Below are 23,180 nucleotides of genomic sequence, written 5' to 3'. Positions count from 1 at the left end.
CTGTTAATCTTGCACTGGTTTTCCAAAGGCTGCAGATTGGAAAACCCCTCCCAACCCGCTTCAATAATGAATAAGAAATATTTCCAGGAACCAATGCCATAGAAGTGAACATTATCCAGTAGAATTACATCAGGATTTGGTGTTAGGTAACATTAAATTATTAACCACAGCATGATATAAACTGACTGGGTAGATGTTTGTACAGCCCATTTAATCAGTTTTAAAGGCAATGCTCACCACCCTCTCTGCATTCTCCGTAAGATCCTTCAGTGCAGCTCTCAGTATCTTGTACGTCATGAGAAATGATGTGCCTGCTCCAAAAATGCTGCCGATGACTGGGACAAAGTCGAGGGTGAATTCCACGGCTGAAACGGTAACAGCCAAAGTACCCCAACCTAACCTCAAGATTGCATCTATGGTTATTTCCCCCAGCAATGGAGCTTTTATTGTCGCCTTCAGCTCTTCCACAGGTTTTTCTGCTCTGTTGGCCAGTCTTTGAAGAGAAGCATCATCCAGATCCAGGCATTTCCGGAAGTGGACAATGGCTCCAATCAATATACTGATATCACAAGCGAGAGAGAAGCCGGGAACTGGGACTGCTCCCATGCCCCCAGAGAGTGTTGCAAACATCCAGATATGTTTTTTCAGAGTCTCATATTTTCTCTGAACTATCTCCACACTTAGATTTGGAAGGGCCAGGACAAAGATCCTTTTTTTTACATTATTTAGATCATCTTCCAGTCCTTTATTTAACTGAGTGAAATCAAATTCAGATGGCTCTAAACTGGATATCAGAAACACAGATGATTCTGGAAACCCTGCCTGTGCCAACCTCCTGACAGTGTCACTCCGAATCTTTTCCAGCTCTTCTTCTCCATTAATAACTTTTTTCTGTTTCTTCATGGAATTAAGATCATCATCAATCTTAGAGCGGACAAAATAGAACTTTTTCCCCCATTGTTCAATCTCTTTGGCAAGTTTTACATCATTTTCTTTGAATCGACAATTGGAGATTATGATAAAGAAATCATATTGTTTAAATTTCATTTTTCTGAGATACTTAGCTGCTGAAAATTCAGTAGTTCCCATCCCTGGCAGATCCCAATAGCGAACATTGGGCAGAGTGGGATGTGAGTACCCGGTTGGCTTCTTTGTTGTTTCTGTGGTCCCAACCTCAGCTGCTCCCGGATCATCACTCCGAAGTCCTCTCATGGCATTGATGAAGGTGGATTTTCCTGTACCTGACTCTCCCCTCACTGCAATGTTAAGTTCAGTTTTGTCCAGATCAGTTACTTTCTGCTCTATCAGTTGTTGAACTTTTACCACCCCACCCGTATCAAAATCAGACTTTATTTTGCTCCGTTCTTCCTGTGTGAAGAATGAGGACACCTGTTTACTGAGAGAAAATACGTTCCATTAAAGTTCTCAACTGAAACAAAGTCCATTTACATTTCATAGCATGGCATTCACAGAATGTCCTCATATTAGTCCTTATTTTCAATGGTGTAAGTGCCCTTCGCTATTACAATTTGCTATCCAACAGCTATCTATATTCATTATTATAATGGTACATAAGCACATGTAGAGTTATTGGAAAGTACAGCACAGAAGCAGGCATCAACCTGCACCGGGACCATAGCCCTCCATACTCCTATGATGGCTGTGCCTATCCAAACTTCTCTTAAATGTTAAAATCGAGCTCACAAGAACCACTTATCCTGGCAGCTAATTCCACACTCTCACAACCCTCTGACCGGTTAATATGCTTTGACTTTGCTTAACCACCATTGATTTTACTAATGGAGCATGTAGATCTCGACCTGTTTGTCCAAAGAAGCAGCATCTTCACACACTTCTACCATTTTATTTCTGTTCACCAATGTTGCTTTACTATGTCATCTCCTCTCAGCCCAACAAAGTTTTCTTAGCTTTTGCCTCTCTGAAATTATATTGTCGGTGAAGTTGGTGAAGGGATCTTTAGAGCACATGAAGCCCTATTTTGTGAGGGGCACTAGTAACTGTTTGATAGGGTGCAGAGAGGTATGGTTATCAGGTGTTCCTATGCAGATGATACATTCTGTCTGCAGTGTGATGCATCAATAGGAATGGGAACGGTTCATTTCAGACCCAGCATGCTTCAAACATTGATACTCTCTACCACAGTCAATAATCTAGTTTCAGCACATACAGTTCTGAATGATGCTGCACAGTCAAATATTTGGAGGGGAAAAAGAGAAGAACATTTTCCAAGAACATGCCCATCCTCAACCTTGGTGAGTGCTAATGATGTTGGCTGAAATATTCACAAACATACTGTTTCATAACTAGGTCAAATGCGGATAGGACCAGGCAACTTTCAGAATATAGTACAGAAGATCTAGATTCTTTCAATGCAAGTATCTACACATCAAGATGTAACATTGCTCAGTTGTCAAATTCAGTATGGGGTAATGATCACCAAATCTGTCTACGCTAAACCATTAACAAAGCAATGGGTCTCACCATCATGGGCTCTCAAGCCGCACTTATTCACATGCACACCTAAGCCTAATTTGGATCTTTTCCTGGACAATTTGATCTTCAAACTTCATTTTCAACAGAGTTGAATTGCGTCCATGAGAGCTTCTTCCCATACATAATGAAAACTGTCTTTGATCCCATGCTAATATATCACTGAGTGTGGCAAAAAGAACCACACTCTTTCAGTAGGCAATAGGAAGAATGCATATCAATGGTTAGTGATGTTGTCTATATGAACTGGACTTTGAAATAGCAATAGTGAGATCTGTTTTGGCGTGGGTTTCAAACGTGCAATCTCCTTGATTGGAAGTTTCACTTGAGCCAATAAAGTGTGCAATTTAAGCTGAACAGCCATTGTTGGAGTGGGCAGTGTTAGAGTGGTGAACTGAGGTTCTGGGTCAAGAGGCTTCAATGAGAAGAAGTGGAGACCAAGATCTCAGAAGCCATTTTGGATTGGCCATTGTGTAAGTGGGTCAATAGAGTGGTCTGACATCTGAGACTTTGGCTTGAGAGGCTTTGGTCAGGAAATGCAGGAGAGTAGCAGACAAGAACAGGCAAGTTAGTTTATACATTTTTGTGCAAAGATCTTGGGCACACATGTATATAACTCCACCCCAGCACCTGGCACTCCTTCTCAGCCACTTGCCTCATGCCCCTCTCGCAGGCTCCAGCCTCACCATTCTCAACATCCGTTGCTCCCACTAGATTGTTACAAACTGAAATGTTCATTTATTAACACAGTATGTAACACAGAGCTTGTTGACGGTTCCCAGGGGGAATTCTGGAGGTGTCTCAACCCTTGAACTTGCCCAACAGGTCTAAAATTGATGGAATACACACAAAAACTGGGGGAGCTCTGCAGTCCAGGCAGCATTTATGGAAAAGACTAAACAGTCGAAATTTCAGTCCAAGACCCTTCATGCTCCCTGTGAAGATGAGAATGGGGGCTGTAGGGAAAACGAGCAAACAAACCATTGTTCTATGGTTCATGGAGCTGTCTGGTGCCTGGGTCTGGGGCATCTCATCTGAATTGCAGAAAAATTATGCATGGGAAGGGGAAAGATTTGTTATTTCCTGTTCATGTGGGTACCAGTGATCTTGGAAGAAAAAGGGAAGAGTTTGTCTATTGTGAAAATGCCAAACAACCCATTTATTTTATTCCTACAATGTTTATCTCAATTTGTCTCCATAGTAATCTCTACAAATGGCTTCTCAAAACTAAAACAATCTTCCTTCTCCATAACACAATCATGCAAAGCAACTTCATAACCTTGAAGGTGTTTACATCCAAATGTTAAAACAAAATTCAACAGAGTGGCTCATATTTCCTCGGCAGGCCCTTGTCCTGCAAGCAGGGTCAAAGGTTGCTAAACTAATCCAACCTTCACAAGTACTTTATTCAAAAGTCCAGAAACAACACTTTTCTCAATATCTGCAGTAACATTTACCCCACCAATTTTCATCTCATCACTAACTTTTAGAACACTGTCTAATACAAGTGACTGAGAATCCTCCATTTCCACTGGTACCAAGGTTAACCCCTGTTACGTACCCCGTAACTGGGTTGCCAAACCAGCAGAAATGGATCACTCAGTTGGAGTCTGGATTACTAGAACTAAGAAAGTTTTATTAAAGAAACAAGCAACACAGTACTCTAATCAAAAGGATAATAAATGCAACAGTTCAGCAATGATAAACACACATGTACACAGAATTAAGATAACAGGATCAATCAAGCTCTATCATTGTCTAGGGGTAAATGACCAGTTTCAAAGTGACGCAAAGTTCAGTTCAATTTAGTTCAGTTCAGTTCGCAGACAGTGGAGGGAAGGAGAGAGAAAGCAAAATGAATGAATATTCAAAACGGCTTCCACACACAGACCTTCGCAGTCAGCTTTCGGGCGAGCCCTTTGTATGTCATCTGAGGTCACCGACCGTGACCCCTCCGTTTCCAGATACGATCGTTTCTCTGCGGTGAACCCGGCACCCAGGCAAGGGTGGACACACACCAGGTTCCCGCCGATCGTGCCTTTCCACCCTGTGCTTCTATGGCCTGGTCCCGCAACCGGCCTTCCAAAACTTCCCACCGACTTGTGAGAGATGCACCGCTTCCAGGGTCTCGTTACCTCGGGTGTCGTGTGTGTCCTGCCTTAGCGAACCTGTCCCTTTTTATCCCCCTGCTGGGGTATCGCCTGTCCATCACTTCAAACAGTTCAGGGTTCAAAGGGGGAGCTGATCTTGACAGCTCTCTCCTTCTGTTACTCTCTCTCCCGTCCCTTCATTACCATCTCCAAATGCTGCTCCATTGTTTTCCTTATCTCTCTCTCTCCTGCAGACAGGTGGCAGACCAACTGCTGATTCCACTGGTGCCAGCACAGGACAGCTACATCTTAATCTATGTGTATTCTTGTCACACCCCTTATTCACTGAACCAAGACTATCTGACACAAAACGAACTGCATTCCTTTCCAACCGAGTCAGACACCTCAGACCTTAACAGAGTTTCAACACAAGGTTCAGTACCCTGTGAACCCACAGGTACTTCAACAACCTGAACACTGGCAATTGAGGCAGCTGCCTCTTCTGGGCTTTCATCAATAGTCCCAGTTTCAAATTCAAGGTTACCCTGAACCTCCCAGCTACTCTCTGGGAAAATCTCATTCAGAGGAAACTGAATCTCGTGGGTTAAAACAAACTCGTCTGCTGTCATAGCAGACCCCCACAGGGTAGCGGCATCCTCTTCATCTAGGTATGCCCTTACATCATCGGGAACATAACTTTTAAATTCTTCAATCAACACAAACTCTTTCGAGCTGTAAAAATCATCAGGGTCCAACACTGAACCTGCCAGCTGCCACGTGTCCCTTTCAAACTGTCTCTGTCTTTCTGCCTTCTCTCTCTGTTTTGCTGCCTCTTCTCTCTGTTTGTCTGCCTCTCAACCCTAATGGACCCTCTGCTTTTATGCTTCATCAGCCTCGAGCTGTTTTAATTGCAATTCATGCTCCATCTTTAATTTTGCCAGCTGAAGCTGAACCTCAGCCTCAGTAAGTACTTTAACTTCAGCAAACATTTCCAACACCTCCTCCTCAAATGTTCCTTTGGATACATAATGTGGTGCTATTAACGTTTGCATATGAGCTCTCTTCATTCTAGTAGTCACTTTAACTTTTAACTTACAAGCAATTCCCACAAAACATCCCTCTTAGCATCATCCAGCGCCTCAGGGGTTGGTTCTAACAGAAACCTCTCAACGCTAATGTCCATTTCTGCTGTTTTTCCACACAACAAAATCAAAAGGGATTTTCCCCAATCACTTCCAAATAAGCCCCAACCAATTTGTTCAAATCGAGGACGCAGGTCCTAATTTTGGCATGTACCCTGTGACGGGTTAAAGATCCAGCACAAATGAAAAACACTTTGGAGTCCGGTATTGCTATTAACTAATGGTATTTATTAGTAACTACGCAATACAGTAATATAAAATCAGACAAATCAAACAGGTTAGCCAAGATTGTGTATATATAAGTGTGGAAATATAGAAACCAATCTTCTTCAAGTCTAGGGGTAAATAGATAGTCTTACGATGATGAGAAAAGTTCAGTTTGGTTCGTGGTATTGAGTTGAGTAGTGATAGAGAGAGAGTGATTTGTTATGATTCTTCAGGTAAGTTGATGCTGTTAATCTTCCTGTTGTCCTCCGAGCCTTCTAGGTTAGCCAAACCTGACCAACTTAAGAGAACCATCTTCAAGTGATAGTCTACCAACCTAGGCGAGGGTTAAAGACACTAGTAGACTCCACAAGGTCACTCTTTCATGCACTAATAATCACAGATCAATCCTTCTCAATCGATCCTCTGTACCACACTCGTGGGCATCTGAACAGGATAGTGGTAACTTCACCACACCTTAATGCATCTGCTTGTCCTGTGAAACAGGCAGTTACACTGGTTTAAGTACTATTGTGCTGAACACCAACTGTCCATCAAGTAACTCCTCCCTTCTCTCTCTGTAAGAACACAGAAACTGGCAGTGTCCTTGCAAAAGTGTAAATCTGCTGCAGGGAAAACATACACTACCTCAAATCTGTCTTTGCCTCTCTCTCTTTAACAACAATGTGTCTGTGTTAAATAACTCTCTCTCTCTCTTTAAAAAACAGTTCATAGGGGTAATTCAGGACCCTGTCACACCACTGAGGAAATTTAAGAAGCTAGGGACTAAATTAAAATGGAGAAACAAAGAGATATTAATCACTGGATTGCCATCTGAACATCATGCAATTTTCACATGGTTAATAAGATCAGAAAGTAAATGTGTTGTCAAGGTTTAGTGCGGGAGAAGTGGGTTTAAGTTTGTGGAACATTAGCACCCGTGTTGGAGAAAGGGAACTGTTCTGATGGGGCAGGCTCCACCTGAACTAGGCTGGGACCAGAATCCTGGCAAATCACATAACCAGGGCTATGGTCAGGGCTTTAAACTATATTGTAGAGGATGGATTCAACAGATTGGAAAAGTGAGGATAACATTAAAGAGAATGAGAATCCAGGAGACGTTACAGAAATATCCAAATCAATGACTAAGATAAAGTTTCGAAAGGGAGAAGTTATCTTCAGAAACATGGCGACAAAATTGAAAAGAGTGGTAAATACAGAACTGAATCTGTTATATTTCAAGGCACGATGTATGTATAATAAAGTCGTGATCTCGTTGCACAGTTACAGATTGCCAGGTATGATGATGTGGGCATCACTGGGTCATGGCTGAAGGAAGATCACAGCTGGGAGCTTAACATCCAAGGATACACATCGTATCAAGGGGACAGGCAGCTGGCCAGAGATGTTGGGATGGCTTTGTTTGCTTTAAAGAATAAATAAAGTCACTAAAACAAAAGGCAGATCATTAGAAGATGCAGTCTACAAGGGTTTTAACAAAGACCCCGATGGGATTATTACATAGGCCTCCAAATGGTAGCAAAGATGTGGGGTACAAATCACAAAGGAAGATAGAAAGGACCATAAGACCATAAGACAAAGGAGCAGAAGTCAGCCATTCGGTCCATCGAGTCTGCTTCGCCATTTTATCATGAGCTGATCCATTCTCCAATTTAGTCCCACTCCCCCACCTTCTCACCATAACCTTTGATGCCCTGGCTACTCAGATACCTATCAATCTCTGCCTTAAATACACTCAATGACTTGGCCTCCACTGCTGCCCGTGGCAACAAATTCCAGAGATTCACCACCCTCTGACTAAAAAAATGTCTTTGCATTTCTGTTCTGAATGGGCGCCCTTCAATCCTTAATTCATGCCCTCTCGTACTAGACTCCCCCATCATGGGAAACAACTTTTCCACATCCACTCTGTCCATGCCTTTCAACATTCGAAATGTTTCTATGAGGTCTCCCCTCATTCTTCTAAACTCCAAGGAATACAGTCCAAGAGCGGACAAACGTTCCTCATATGTTAATCCTCTCATTCCCGGAATCATTCTAGTGAATCTTCTCTGTACCCTCTCCAATGTCAGCACATCCTTTCTTAAATAAGGAGACCAAAACTGTCCACAGTACTGCAAGTGAGGTCTCATCAGCACTTTATAGAGCCTCAACATCACATCCCTGCTCCTATACTCTATTCCTCTAGAAATGAATGCCAACATTGCATTTGCCTTCTTCACTACTGATTCAACCTGGAAGTTAACTTTAAGGGTATCCTTTACGAGGACTCCCAAGTCCTGTTGCAGCTAAGAACTTTGAATTCTTTCCTCATTTAAATAATAGTCTGCCCGTTTACTTTTTCCGCCAAAGTGCATAACCATACACTTTCCAACATTGTACTTCATTTGCCACTTCTCTGCCCATTCTTTCAAAATATCCACGCCTGTCTGCAGACTCTCCGTTTCCTCAGCACTACCAGCCCCTCCACCTATCTTCGTATCATCAGCAAACTTAGCCACGAAGCCATCTATTCCATAATCCAAATCGTTGATGTACAATGTGAAAAGAAGCAGCCCCAACACGGACCCCTGTGGAACACCACTGGTAACCGGCAGCCAACCAGAATAGGATCCCCTTATTCCCATTCACTGTTTCCTGCCGATCAGCCAATGGTCTATCCACATATTTAACTTGTCCGTAATTCCATGGGCTCTTATCTTGTTAAGTAGCCTCATGTGTGGCACCTTGCCAAAGGCCTTCTGAAAATCCAAATATACAATATCCACTGCATCTCTCTTGTCTAGCCTACTAGTAATTTCCTCAAAAAATTGTAATAGGTTTGTCAGGCAGGATTTTCCTTTAAGGAATTCATGCTGAGTTCTGCCTATCTTGTCATATGCCTCCAGGTACTCAGTAACCTCATCCTTGATGATCGACTCCAACAACTTCCCAACCACCGATGTCAAGCTAACAGGTCTTTTTGCTTCCTTGCCCCTTCTTAAATAGCAGAGTGACATTTGCAATCTTCCAGTCCTCCGAAACCATGCCAGAATCTGTTGACTATTGAAAGATCATCGCTAATGCCTCCGCAATCTCCATAGCTATTTCCTTCAGAACACGAGGGTGCATTCCATTTGGTCCGGGTGATATATCTACCTTTAGACATTTCAGCTTCCTGAGTACTTTCTCTGTAGTAATTGTGACTGCGCACACTTCTCTTCCCTGCCACCCTTGAGTGTCCGGTATACTGCTAATGTCCTCCTCAGTGAAGACTGATGCAAAATACTTGGTCAGTTCCTCTGCCATCTCCTTATCTCCCATTACAATTTCTCCAGCAAAATTTTCTATCGGTCCTATATCTACTCTCACCTGTCTTTTACTCTTTACATACTTGAAAAAGCTTTTAGTATCCTCTTTGATATTACTTGCTAGCTTCCTTTCATAGTTAATCTTTTCCCCCTTAATGACCTTCTTGGTTTCCTTTTGTAACATTTTAAAAGCTTCCCAATCCTCTGTCTTCCCACTAATTTTTGCTTCCTTGTATGCCATCTCCTTTGCTTTAACTTTGGCTTTGGCTTCTCTTGTCAACCAGGGTTGCATCCTTTTTCCACTCGAAACTTTCTTCTTTTTTGGAATATACCTGTCTTGCACCTTCCTCACTTCTCGCATAAACTGCAGTAACTGCTGCTCTGCTGTCTTTCCCGCCAGTGTCCCTTTCCAGTCAACTTTGGCCAGTTCCTCTCTCATGCCACTGTAATTTCCTTTACTTCACTGAAATACCAACAGATCAGATTTCGGCTTGTCTTTTTCAAATTTCACAGTGAACTCAATCATCTTATGATCACTGTCTCCTAAGGGTTCCTTCACCTCAATCTCTCTAATCACCTCCGGTTCATTACACAATACCCAATCCAGTACAGCCGATCCCCTAGTGGGCTCAACAACAAGCTCTTCTAAAAAGCCATCTTGCAGATATTCTACAAATTCTCTCTCTTGAGATCCAGTGCCGACCTGATTTTCCCAATCCACTTTCATGTTAAAATCCCCTACAATTATCATAACACTGTCCTTCTGACAAGCCTTTTCTATTTCCAGTTGTAATTTGTAGTCCACATCCCTGCAGCTGTTTGGAGGCCTATAAATAACTGCCATCAGGGTCCTTTTACCCCTGCGATTTCTTAGCTCAACCCATAAAGATTCTGCACCCTCTGATCCTATATCACCTTTTTCTAATGATTTAATATCATTTCTTACCAATAAAGCCACGCCTCCCCCTCTGCCTACCTTCCTATCCTTCCGATACAACATGTATCCTTGGACATTCAGCACCCAGAGACATGCATCCTTTAGCCAGGTCTCAGTGATGGCCACAATATCATACCTGCCAATCTGTAGCTGTACAACAAGATCATCCACCTTATTCCTTATGCCGTGTGCATTTAAGTACAACACCTTAAGACCAGTATTTGATACTTTTCGCTTTGATTTCACTGCAAATTTATTGCACTGCAACTCATCCCAATGGCTACAAATTTGCCCCATCACCTGCCTGTCTTTCCTGACATCTTTACTGCACACTATCTTAGATTTATTTCTGTTTTTCCCTGTGATGACAAACCAAGTTATCAGAAGATTGATGCTGATAAGAGAGATAAGGGAGACAATGGAGAAACATTCAAAATGCTAATAAGAGAGAAGAGAGAGATTAACGAGAAAGAAACACATTTCAGATATTGACAGACCGATTGCTTTGAACCTGAACTGTTCGAAGTTTGATAGACAGGCAATACCCCAGCAGGGGGATAAAAAGAGCAGGTTCGCTAAGGCACAACACACACCACGAGATCATGAGATAACGAGACCCTGGAAGAGCGGTGTGCCCCCACAAGTTGGTGGAAGTTTGGGGGTATGGTTCGAGGGAACCTACCATAGACTGACAGGGTGAAAAGGGATGATCAGCGGGAACCTGGTGTGTGTGCCCGCCCTTTCCTGGGTGCCGGGTTCACCGTGGAAGAACAGTCGTATCCGGAACGGAGGGGTCACAGTCGGTGATCACAGAAGACATAAAAGTGTTCGCCCGAAAGCTAACTGCGAAGAACATCAAAGGTCTGTTTGAATCAAAATTTGCATTCTCTCTCTCTCTCCAATGGCACAACAGTGATTTCTGCCAACTGTACTAAGCTGAACTGAACTCTGCATCACTTGAGACTGATCATTTTACCCCTAGACTGTGATAGAGCTTGGTTGATTCCTAATACCCTAGTTCTGTGTACATGTGTGTTTTATCATTGCTAATCTGTTGCATTTATATCCTTACGATTATAGTACTGTGTTACTTATTTCTTTAATAAAACTTTATTAGTTTCTGTTAAACCAGACTCCAACACGTGGTCCATTTCTGCTAGTTTGGCAACCCAGATACGGGGTACGTAACACCTCTTCCTCTGCTCTGTCATTCCTGTTCCCAACCCCCTGCCAAATTAGTTTAAACCCTCCCTAACAGCTCTATTAAACTTTCCCACCAGGATATTGGTCATTAAAGAGGGTATGATTATGTTGGCCATGGGAGATTACAATATGCAGAGAGTTTGGAAAATCAATTTGGTGCTTGATTCCAAAAGAAGGAGTTTGTAGAATGCCTCTAAGATGGCTTTTTCAAACAGCTTCTGGATTCGGTGTTGTGTAATCAGATCTGATTAAGGGGCTTAAGGTAAAGGAACCCTTAGGAGGCAGTCATCATACTAGTATAGACTGCACCCTGCAGTTTGAGTGGGACAAGATAAAATTGGATGTATCAGCATTGCAGTGCAATAGAGAGAATTACAGAAGCAGAAGAGGATATTGGGCTAAAGTTCACTAGAATGTAACACTAGCAGGGATAATAGAAGAGTAATGGTTGGACTTTTTGAGAATGATTACACCATAAGAGATAGGAGCAGAATCTGGCCATTTGGGCCATCTGGTCTGCTCTACTATTTCATCACAACTGATCCATTTCCATCACAACACCATTCTCTGCATTCTCCCTGAAACCTTCATACCCTGACTAATCAAGAACCTATCAACCTCCACTCCTCCACAGCAGCCAGTGGCAATGAATTCCAGTGATTTACCACCATCAGGTTTTTAAAAAACTCATCTTCGTCTATGGTCTAAAAGAAAGTCCTGCTAGTCGGAGGGTGTGCGCTGCGGTCCTAGACTCTCCCATCATAGGAAATATCCTCTCCCATATCTGAGGTATTTAGGCCTTTCAACATTCAATAGGTTTCAGTGAGATCCACCCCGCCCCCCCACCCCACCTCATTTTACTAAATTCCAGCAAGTGAACTCCCACAGCCACAAATCCCTTCATTCCTGGAATCATTCCTGTGAACTTCCTCTGTATCATCTCCAATGTCAGTATAGAATAGAATAGAATAGAAAGGCATCTGTTAATCTTGCGGAACCATGGATCTGCGCCTGGAAAGTCTTCAATCTCCAGGGCTCAGGCCTGGACAATGTTGTATGGAAGACCAGCAGTTGCCCATGCTGCAAGTCTCCCTCTCCATGACACCAATGTTGTCCAAGGGAAGGGCGAGGGCCAATACAGCTTGGTACTAGTGTCGTTGCAGAGCACTGTGTGGTTAAGTGCCTTGCTCAAGGACCCCACACACTGCCTCGGCTGGTGTTCAAACTCACAACATTCAGATCGCCAGTCCAATGCCTTAACCACTTGGCCACGTGCCCTCATGTCAGTATATCCTTTCTTAAATAAGGGGCCCTAAACTGTTCACATTATTCCAAGGGAGGCTTCACCAGTGCCTTCTAAAGCCTCAGCATTGAGTTGTTGCTTTTATATTCTAGTCCACTCAAAATGAATATTAACTTTGCATTCCCCTTCCTTACCACCAACTCAACATTCAAATGAACATTTAGGGAATCCTGCATGAGGACTCCAGAGTCCCTTTGCACTTCATTTTTTTTTTAAATTTCCTCCCCATTTACAAAATAGTCTATACTTTTATTCTTTATCCCAAAATGCCTGACGATACACTTCACCACACTGTATTCCTTTTGCTACTACATTGCTTATTCCCCTAATCTGTCTAAATCCTTCTGTAGCCTCCCTGCTTCCTCAAGACTACCTGTCCCTCCACCTATCTTCATATCACCTGCCACAAAGTCATCTATTCCATCATCCAAGTCATTGATATACAATTTAAAAAGAAGGGTAAGTGTTGGGACCCCAGCAGAATACCACTAGTTACTGGCAGCCAATCCTGAAGACACATTATGGATAGCAATAAAGAGCTGATCTTTCAAGCTGAGACTCTTCATCAGCCCTGCTGAAGGATCTCGGCCTGAAACATCAGTTCTTTATTCCTTTTCTGCATGGCTGCCAGAGACGAGTGGTATTCCATAGATGTCAGTATTGTAGAAGCAGGGGTTCTGCAGAAGGACTTGGACAGTTAGGAAATAGGAAAAGAAGTGGCAAAAGGATTACAGTGTGGTGAAGTGTATCGTCAGGCATTTTGGTAGAAGGTATAAATATATAGATTATTTTCTAATGTGGTAAGTATGGCAAATGCAACATTCCAGAGGACTAGGATACTGTAGGCTGGATGTAATGCTGAGGCTTTATCAGGCATTGGACAGACTGCACTTGAAGTATAGTGAGCATTTTGGACCCCATATCTATAAAGGGATATACCAGAGAGACTAGAATATTTTCATGAGAATGTGCCAAGTCTGAAAGAGTTAATGTATAAGAAGTGGTTGATAGCTCTGGGTCTGTATTCATGCGAGTTTAGAAGAATGGGAGGGGGGAGTGGAATCTTACTGAAACCTGTTGACACCCCAAAAGCCTTCTACTCCTGTGAGGAAGAAGTTATATGCATGCAGGCTTACCCTTCACTTTCCTAAAATGAATCAAGCTCCAGCAGCACGCAAGAAATTGGACTGGTACACCATATGCTCCCCAAAACCTCAGTTTCCACCAGTACCACAAAGAGGATGAAGAGAATGCCACTACCAAGAATTAATGATGCTGCTTATTTATGCTATTCTACAATAAAATGACCATCAAAGAGAATGGACCAAGATTATAGTGTGAGATAACATTTCCTCATGTATCCTTATCTCCATCATGCACCATGCATCATGGTTCCTTTAGTGTCACCAGATCTACTGTGATGAGATCATGAGCCAACCACAAGATGGGATCAGATTGATCCAGAATGCATCTTTTCAAGAAGGCAGGTCCCAGCTACATGCTCAAGGCTGTGAGGAACTTTTAATATCTACTGTTCTTGATGTCAATACTGACATCTCAAAAAACAAAAGGGATTTAATCTGCCAACGAGCCAGAACTGTCTTGTTCTAAAAAAAAAAAGCTGAACACTGTAGGCTTCTGCTCTGGCAGGTTTTGTTCACGCAGGAGAGTTGGGAAGAAATGTGTGCCTAATTACCGACCTACCTGAAGCTTGACCCTCCCATTCCTGATCTCTGTCTCTCGTTGGCTGGCCTGAACAACAACCAGTGATGACAGAGTTTTAATCAGATGTTCAGGGAGCCTTTTTTGCTTTTCTTGTGTGATGTTTCAACCTCTAGAGGAGATGACACAATGAGTTGTCATTTTTTATACCAGAAATATTCAAGACTGTGAGGCAAGTAACCATTAGTAACATTTGGATTAAAGCAAGCAACTAGAAAATGCACAATTGCATTTACTCTCCTTGCCTCAGTCAACCTGAAGGAAGAGATTGTGCAGGCAGTCGGGCCTCCTCAATGTTCCAGGAAAACAGAACTATCATGAACCTCAGGACATAGAGAACTGAATGGGAATAGTCAAAATTACTGGACTCTCAAACATCTTGATAAATCAGTCACCAACTTGAATGAAGTGACAGAAATCCATGTGTGCAAAGTGCCACCTTACTGTCTCAATGGAAAGCCCGTGGCAATCACTTTGGGAAAAAATAGCATTTCGCACTCACACTCCCAGAAATTCACAGAAAGATATTATTAGACAGATGTCATTGAAATTGCAATTAAATTTTTAAAAAAGTTGACTTGTTGAAAACCTTTTCTGTCTTCACAGAAAGGAATAAAATACTAAAGATATAGTTAAATACTAAACTAAATCAAGAGGATAAGATTTTTCAGTGCTCTATCTATAAAGCATTGATAAGTGAGAAAACAAAGAGAGTGAATTTTAACTGGCTGCACCACCGTCTGGTATAGAAGTGGGTGGGTGACCACTGCACCATCTCGAAATAAGCTGCGGAAGGTTATAAACTCAACCAGCTCCAGCATTGGCACTCGCCTCCCCAACATCCATGAAATCTTCAAGGAACGATGCCTCAAAAAGGCGGCATCCATCCACAACCAGGACATGCCCTCCTCTGATTACTACCATCAGGGATGAAGTACACATACTGAAGGCACATACTCAACAACTTCTATACTTTGGCGATTCCAGTGCTTGTCCCGATAAAAGCTATCGTTACTGGAACGAGACAGGCTGGGGGAATTGTGCTTTTGCTCTGAACTATCTTTTGTGGGACGACCAACCACCTCCTTCCCTGACTTCAGATTCTCTCTAACTAAACATTATATTTTTCACAACAAATCTATGCCTTCTGGATTTAGAACTTCTCACATTTCACTTTAGCTATATCTCCGAAATTTCTCCTCTCAATATAATGTATTTTTCTCTCTTAAAATAACAACACGGCACTTAAAACCTCAGCAACACCCTGTTAGATAGCTCCAGCAACTTTCTCTGAAACTTTCCCCAGAAAGGCACTGGACTGCCAATATGAACTGTGTGCTAACTCTCCATGGCTTGTGATGGCATCTCATTAGGTGCTAGAAATATTGTATCATTTCTTAATGCATGCATTACTAAATGACAATAAAAGAGGACTGCATGTCTTCATAATCTAATCTAATTTAAAAATTGCCAGACAGGCTGGGAATGTGAACTAAACATAAGCTGGAACTTGTTTCCCTCACTCGTTTTCTGGATGGTTTGCACTAAGCTCTTGTATTGCAGCACCTCTTGGTTAACTCAAGCGATTTGCGTCCTGCAGCTTTCTTGCTTCTTGAAAACACCCTGACCTCCTTATGTACCCGACGACTTTTTAATTTATTGTGTTTTGCACTACTTGTTTAAACTTAACTGGTTAATACACACATACATACTTAGTGTAATTCAATGTTTTTGTTTACATTTATCATGTATTGCATTGTACTGCTGCATCAAAGTTAACAAATTTCACAACGTACGCCGGTGATATTTAACCTGATTCTTCTTGTCAATTTGGGGCAGTTTGCTGCTGTTGTTACGTGCTCAACTTCAATTTCACTCAAACACCCTCATATCCCCGATGCGAAATCCCTACATGCAAGTTAAAGAGGTAGAATATAGGACAAAAGTTTCAGCGGTTCAGGAGTTTTCTCAAATTGTTCGTGCAATATATTGGCTGTACGATCATTGGCACCGAGTCCCATCGAATAGTATTAACATTATGTAACGGTAATGAATCGAGCCAGTTTGTCATTCAATTTCTTGTCTTTACCTGCACTGGATCTTTGATCACGGAGGCTCCGTCAGTGAAGGTCCGCTTTGATCAGCAGTCTGTTGCGATTTGTGTGTTCTGTGCTTCCTCTCTCACTCACACCGTGTGCCTTACTCGGATTGGGCAGATTGATTGATCCAATAAGAATTAAAGATATGCATGTGATTACTTGTTGCCGGGTGACTTTATTCTTTTCATTCTGCTGGTTCAGTGTGTGATGAGTGTAGATGCTGCATTCAGACACCGTGTACCTACAGAACCATCTCTATTAACTACAATAGTTATATCACCGCAACGTACCCTGTCAAGCTGCCAATCGATTTATACCGTCCTCAATTCCTCAGCCAGCCAGCTACATTGAGGATAACTTACCGCAGCCAACTAGCTGAATGTGTCATGTCTTTAGGATGTGGAAGGGCATAGTAGCCGCTGGGGAATCCTTTAGGATCACGGAGAGAAGATTCAAACTGCCCTCTGTGTCAGGATCGAAACCTGGTCGCAGGGTTTTGCAGATAAATTAATCAAGCACCATGATATTGATTTAGGATTTTATCTGGTCCTAATGGCAGGTAAAAACAGTTTCAAATGATCTTTCCTCCAAAATCAGAACTAAATCAGAAGTTGGCTGTTTGCTCATGACTGCACAATATTCAATCCCATTCGCAACAAAACAAACCAATTTTTGCCTGCAGGCAGCGAGATGACTCGGAGTGGCACAATGGCAGAGCGGGAGGAGCAGCTGTCCTGTCCTCCTGACCTTCGATGATGTCTGTGCGTGGAATGTGCATGTTTTCTCGTCACCGTGTTGGTATTTTTAGTGTATTCCTGTTTCCTCTCCTATACCAAAGACATGCGGTTTGGTGGGCGAATGGGTCACTCGAAATTGACCCCAATTCAGTTGGATAGACGTGAGGAGTTGAATAGCACACGAAAGACATCTATAAATATGAAATAATGTGAGAGACAAACTTCTGTAGATGCACAGTGGGAATTATCCTAACTGGTTGCAGGACACTTTACCCAAATTCCACCAGCACATCACCATGGCCACTGGGGGAAAAAAGATTCGATCATTTATTTATACAAACCGATACGGTACTCACAAAGCCATCCCACTCTCTCATCCTGGCCTCTCTGAGCGCATCTCCATAGTGTTAATCTCAGCATTCCGACCACTGCTGAGAATGGAGGAACTAGTCAAGAGTACCGTCACTGTGGGCTAATGAGGCCATTTCTAAGCTTCAGGACTGTTTTGAACAGATGAACTGACAGACGTTCAAAGAAGCGTCAGAAACTGAGAAGACACAGACCTCGAGGAATATGCCTCATCTATCACCGGCTACATCAATAAGAGTGTAGAGAACTTTGGTGACTCAAGAACGGTCACACCACTCTTCAACCAAAAGCCCTGGCTGAGCGGTGAGGAGCGCTTCCTATTAAAAATCCCGGATGCTGCCTTCAATTCTAGTGACAGAACGACTCCCAGAGTAGTCAAGAGAAACCACAACTTAGGCATCAAGAAGGCCAAGACCGTCTCGCCTCATAAAAGATCAAGAACACCTGTTCAATAACGATCCCCGTTTACGTGGCTGGGCAGCAAGGGAATTACGCAAGGAAAAACCTTTTCGGCTCTACCTCTGTACAAGTCATCCCTCCCTCTCTGACACTCTAAACAACTTTAATGCATGCTTTGAAACATGCAACACAACACCTGCCGCAAAATCTACCCCGTTCCCTTGTGAGCAGTAACTATGACGTGAGAAAGGCTCTGCAGAGTTAACCTCAGTAAGACGGCCGGGCTAGACAATATTCCAGATCGCGTTCTCAGGGAATGTGCACATCAGCTCACTGGTATCTTCCGGGATATCTTCAACGCATCTTCACAACTAAACAGCTACTGCCCAGTAGTACTGACACAAATCATCATGAAGTGTTTTGAATAGCTGGCAATCAGAAACTCCATTCCTGCCACACCAGAGAGTCATCAACATGCTTACTGAAAGAACCTCTCCAGACGCTCTCCAGAACAGTTGTCAGGGCATCCGCCATGCACCTGGCCCCGATACACCAAGCAAGCTGAACACTTATGTCAGAATGCAGTTTCTGGATTTCAGTTCAGTATTCAACACTGTTGTTCCACAGACCTTGGTGAACAATCTTCTACTCCTGCTCCTCTGTCTAAATACAGCATTGTGCAACTGGGTATTCTACTTCCTAACCAATGAACCTCAGATAGTCAAGATGCACAACTGCACGTTCATTCCATCATTCTCAAAATGGGATCCTCCCCAGTGCTGTGAGTTGAGCTCATTGTTGCACACTCTGCTCAATGACTACATGGCCAAATGCCTGAGTTCACTGATGACAGGACAGTGGGGGAGGGGGTGGTTCGGCACCAGCTACAACGTGATGGCCTACAGAGAGGAGACGGAAGAGCTTGAGGATTAATACCAGGTTACTAACCTTCTCCTCAAAGTCACCAAGCTAAAGGAGATGATTATTGATTTCAGGAGAACCCACACCAGTCATACCCCTTTTTACATCAGTGGAAACTGCAAGCAGCTTTGGACTTTTTCGAGTGTACATCTCACACAACTTTTCATGGTCCCAGAACATATCCTGCATGATCAAGAAAGTTCACCAACCCCTCTGCTCTCTAAAGAAGCTGAAGAGAGCTGGACTATCCACATCCATAGTCCAGTCGTTCTACAGGTGTGGACCAGAGAACATCCGAACAAGCTGCATCACTGCAGGGTATGGAAACTGCACTGTGGCAGACAGGAAGGCTCTCTAACAGGCAGTCTAAACTGCACAGCACATCACCAGCACCAGCTTACCTGCCAACAAGGACATTAAGTAGATACAGAAAGGTGCCAGGAAAGGGCCAGTAACAACATGAAGGATCCCACCCACCCAAATTGTGGATTGTTTGTCCCAGTCCCATCAGGGAATAGGATACAAGGACCATCAGAAATAAAAACAGTTAGTTTGCCGAAGCAGTAAGGCTGATCAACATCTCCATCCACTACCTCACTCCTCCACACTCCTAACCACCAGTAGTTTATTAGTTCCTGTCAGTAGAAATGCTCCTGTGACTAGCATCATTTTATGGTCATATAATCAACATAGCTATATAAATTATCTATTATATTTATATTTATTATGTTTTTTATAATATTATTGTGTTCTCTATCTTATCATGGTTTTAATTCTGCATTGGATCTGAAGTAACAATTATTGAGTTCTCCTTTACACTTGTGTACTGGGAATTACATTAAACAATCTTTGATCACTGCCAGCTATAGAAACACCAATGTTGAGCAATGGAAAAGTCTACAGAAAGTGTTGGATACAGCCCAGTCCATCACAGGCAAAGGCCTCCCAACCACTGACCACATTTACAAGGAGCTCTGCCACAGAATGCAGCATCCACCATCAAATCCCATCCCATCGAGGCCACGCACTCCTCTCACTACTACCATCAGGCAGGTGGCACAGAATGCTTAGGTCCCACACCACCAGCTACAGGGATAGTAATTACCCTACACCAATCAGGCTCCTGAACTGGTGTGAATAACTTCACTCACCACAATTCTGAACTGATTCATGACCTACAGGCTCAATATCAAAGACTCTTTACAACTCGTGTTCTCAGTTTTAACTTTTATTTTTTCTTCTTTGCACATTGGGCTTTGTTTATATATAGTGTCTCATAATTTCTATTGCATTTGTTTACTTTCCTGTAAATGAGAAAGAGTTACAGACTACAGACTGTCAGACTGACTGACAGACAGCCTTTCTCTGATCGTCCTGCTTTTCAGAATGAACTCAGACTTAGTCCCTCAGTAGCCACAGAATCAATTTGCACACCAATAAATCCCCTCATTACCAGCTATAGAAATGCCCTGGACAAAGCCAGCATCATGTACACAATCCCATTTACAGCATAACATACAAAGGAATTTAAGGCCATGATCATGACTACCATTTATCATAACAAGGGGATCACTGTGTACAGTCTAAAGAAATGTAGGCAATGGAAAGGGGACATCCGATGACATTTGCTACAGGACTTGAGACTCAGCCTACCTCAGAGTTTAGACAAGCCAATGATTTTCAATCCATTCACAATGTAAATTGATTATAGACGTTAAGAAGGCAAAGACAGATGAACACAGACTAGTCTTCATTGAGAATGTGTTGGAAAGATTGAACAGTTTCAAGTTCCTGATTGTCAATATCTTGGATCTATCCGTGCCCTAGAACATAGAGGCAATATTGAAGAATGCAGGCCACAATCTTATTGAAGGAGATTCAGCATGTCATCAAAGACTAACAAACGTTGACATTTGTACAGTAGAAAGTATTCTACCTGGCTGTATCATAGCCTTGTATAGAAACCCCAAGGTACAAGAATGCAAGATGCTACAGAGAGCACTTTTGTCACCCAGTCCTGTCATGCATACAGTTTGATCGACAATCAAGGGCATCTACAAGAAGTAATATCTCAACAAGGTGACATTCACATCGGGGACATCCATCCATAAGACCATAAGACCATGAGACAAAGGAGCAGAAGTTGGCCATTCGGCCCATCGAGTCTGCTCCACCATTTTACCATGAGCTGATTCATTCTCCCATTTAGTCCCACTCCCCCGTCTTCTCACCATAACCTTTGATGCCCTGGCAACTCAGATACCTATCAATCTCTGCCTTAAATACACCCAATGATTTGGCCTCCACTGCTGCCCGTGGCAACAAATTCCATAGATTCACCACCCTCTGACTAAAAAATTTCTTCGCATTTCTATTCTGAATGGGCGCCCTTCAATCCTTAAGTCATGCCCTCTCGTACTAGACTCCCCCATCATGGGAAACAACTTTCTCTGTCCATGCCTTTCAACATTCGAAATGTTTCTATGAGGTCTCCTCTCATTCTTCTAAACTCCAAGGAATACAGTCCAAGAGCGGACAAACGTTCCTCATTCGCAGAATCATTCTAGTGAATCTTCTCTGTACCCTCTCCAATGTCAGCACATCCTTCCTTAAATAATGAGACCAAAACTGCCCACAGTACTCCAAGTGAGGTCTCACCAGCGCCTTATACATCCTCAACATCACATCCCTGCTCCTATACTCTATTCCTCTAGAAATGAATGCCAACATTGCATTCGCCTTCTTCACTACCGACCCAACCTGGAGGTTAACCTTAAGCCTGTATGAGGACTCCCAAGTCCCGTTGCATCTAAGAACTTTGAATTCTTTCCCCATTTAAATAATAGTCTGCCCATTTATTACTTCTGCTAAAGTGCATAGACATACACTTTCCAACATTGTACTTCATTTGCCACTTCTTTGCCCATTCTTCCGATCTATCCAAGTCTCCCTTCAGACTCTCCGTTTCCTCAGCACTACTGGCCCCTCCACCTACCTTCGTATCATCAGCAAACTTAGCCACAAAGCCATCTATTCCATAATCCAAATCGTTGATGTACAATGTAAAAAGAAGTGGCCCCAACACGGACCCCTGTAGAACCCCACTGGTAACCGGCAGCCAACCAGAATAGGATCCCTTTATTCCCACTCTCTGTTTCCTGCCAATCAGCCAATGCTCTATCCACATATGTAACTTTCCTGTAGTTCCATGGGCTATTATCTTGTTAAGCAGCCTCATGTGTGGCACCTTGTCAAAGGCCTTCTGAAAATTCAAACATACAACATCCACTGCATCTCCCTTGTCTAGCCTACTGGTAATTTCTTCAAAAAATTGTAATAGGTTTGTCAGGCAGGATTTTCTTTTAAGGAATTCATGCTGAGTTCTGGCTATCTTGTCATATGCCTCCAGGTACTCTGTAACCTCATCCTTGACAATCAACTCCAACAACTTCCCAACACCGATGTCAAGCTAACAGGTCTATAATTTCCTTTTTGCTTCCTTGCCCCCTTCTTAAATAGCGGAGTGACATTTGCAATCTTCCAGTCCTCTGGAAACATGCCAGAATCTATCGACTTTTGAAAGATCATCGCTAATGCCTCCACAATCTCCATAGCTACTTCCTTCAGAACACGCGGGTACATCCCAACTGGTCCAGGAGATTTATCTACCTCTATCATCTGACAGATGACCCATATATTGATAATAGAATCTGTTCTGCATAATTCACAAACAGCATCATTGAAGTATTGTGTTCATTTCAGAGACGGTGTTTGACATTATGACATCTATGTAAGACGATCCTTTCGTGTTTTTTTCATAAAGGAAGTAAAGGACTGCTGCTTTTGTTTCGCATGTAAAACGATTCTGGCATGTTTTATTGACAAAATCCTACGTTATTGATCCCGAATCTCTCGGACGATTCCATAGTTACTCAATGACATTCTGACCGATGCAGTCTCTTTGATGCTGCCGGAGTTGTGGGAGCTGAACGCCATCGCGTGGTTTGCACCGGCTGCGAGAAACTACCATGACCAATAACAAATTTTAATACGTAAGTCGCAGCATCTCTCAGTCGTTCCACTGCCTCCAGAGTGGTGAATCTACCCGCAGATCCGCCTGCACATGATAAATATGTCACTCTGAAAACTCTCCTATCACAGACTTCCGGATTGTCCGAGTCTCAGCACGCCAAACAGTTGCTCTCCTTTACCCGCGCTGGAGGCCTTCAGAA

General features: G+C 42.8%; 1 protein-coding gene across 1 annotated transcript; it reads right to left on the bottom strand.

Annotated features, from left to right (window-relative positions):
- Nucleotides 1-210: 210 nt before the first annotated feature.
- On the bottom strand, nt 211-22,944 carry LOC140203697 (interferon-gamma-inducible GTPase 10-like). Its single transcript, XM_072269742.1, has 2 exons — nt 22,897-22,944; nt 211-1,389 (listed from the first exon to the last, which is right to left on the bottom strand). Exons 1-2 carry the CDS (start codon nt 22,942-22,944, stop codon nt 211-213), a joined length of 1,227 nt encoding a protein of 408 aa, XP_072125843.1.
- Between the last annotated feature and the right edge of the window lie 236 nt (nt 22,945-23,180).

This window comes from Mobula birostris, chromosome 10 (assembly GCF_030028105.1).
Source record: "Mobula birostris isolate sMobBir1 chromosome 10, sMobBir1.hap1, whole genome shotgun sequence".
NCBI lineage: Eukaryota > Metazoa > Chordata > Chondrichthyes > Myliobatiformes > Myliobatidae > Mobula > Mobula birostris.
Note: the sequence above shows the minus strand (reverse complement) of the source record. Positions and strands in the feature narration are given on the sequence as shown.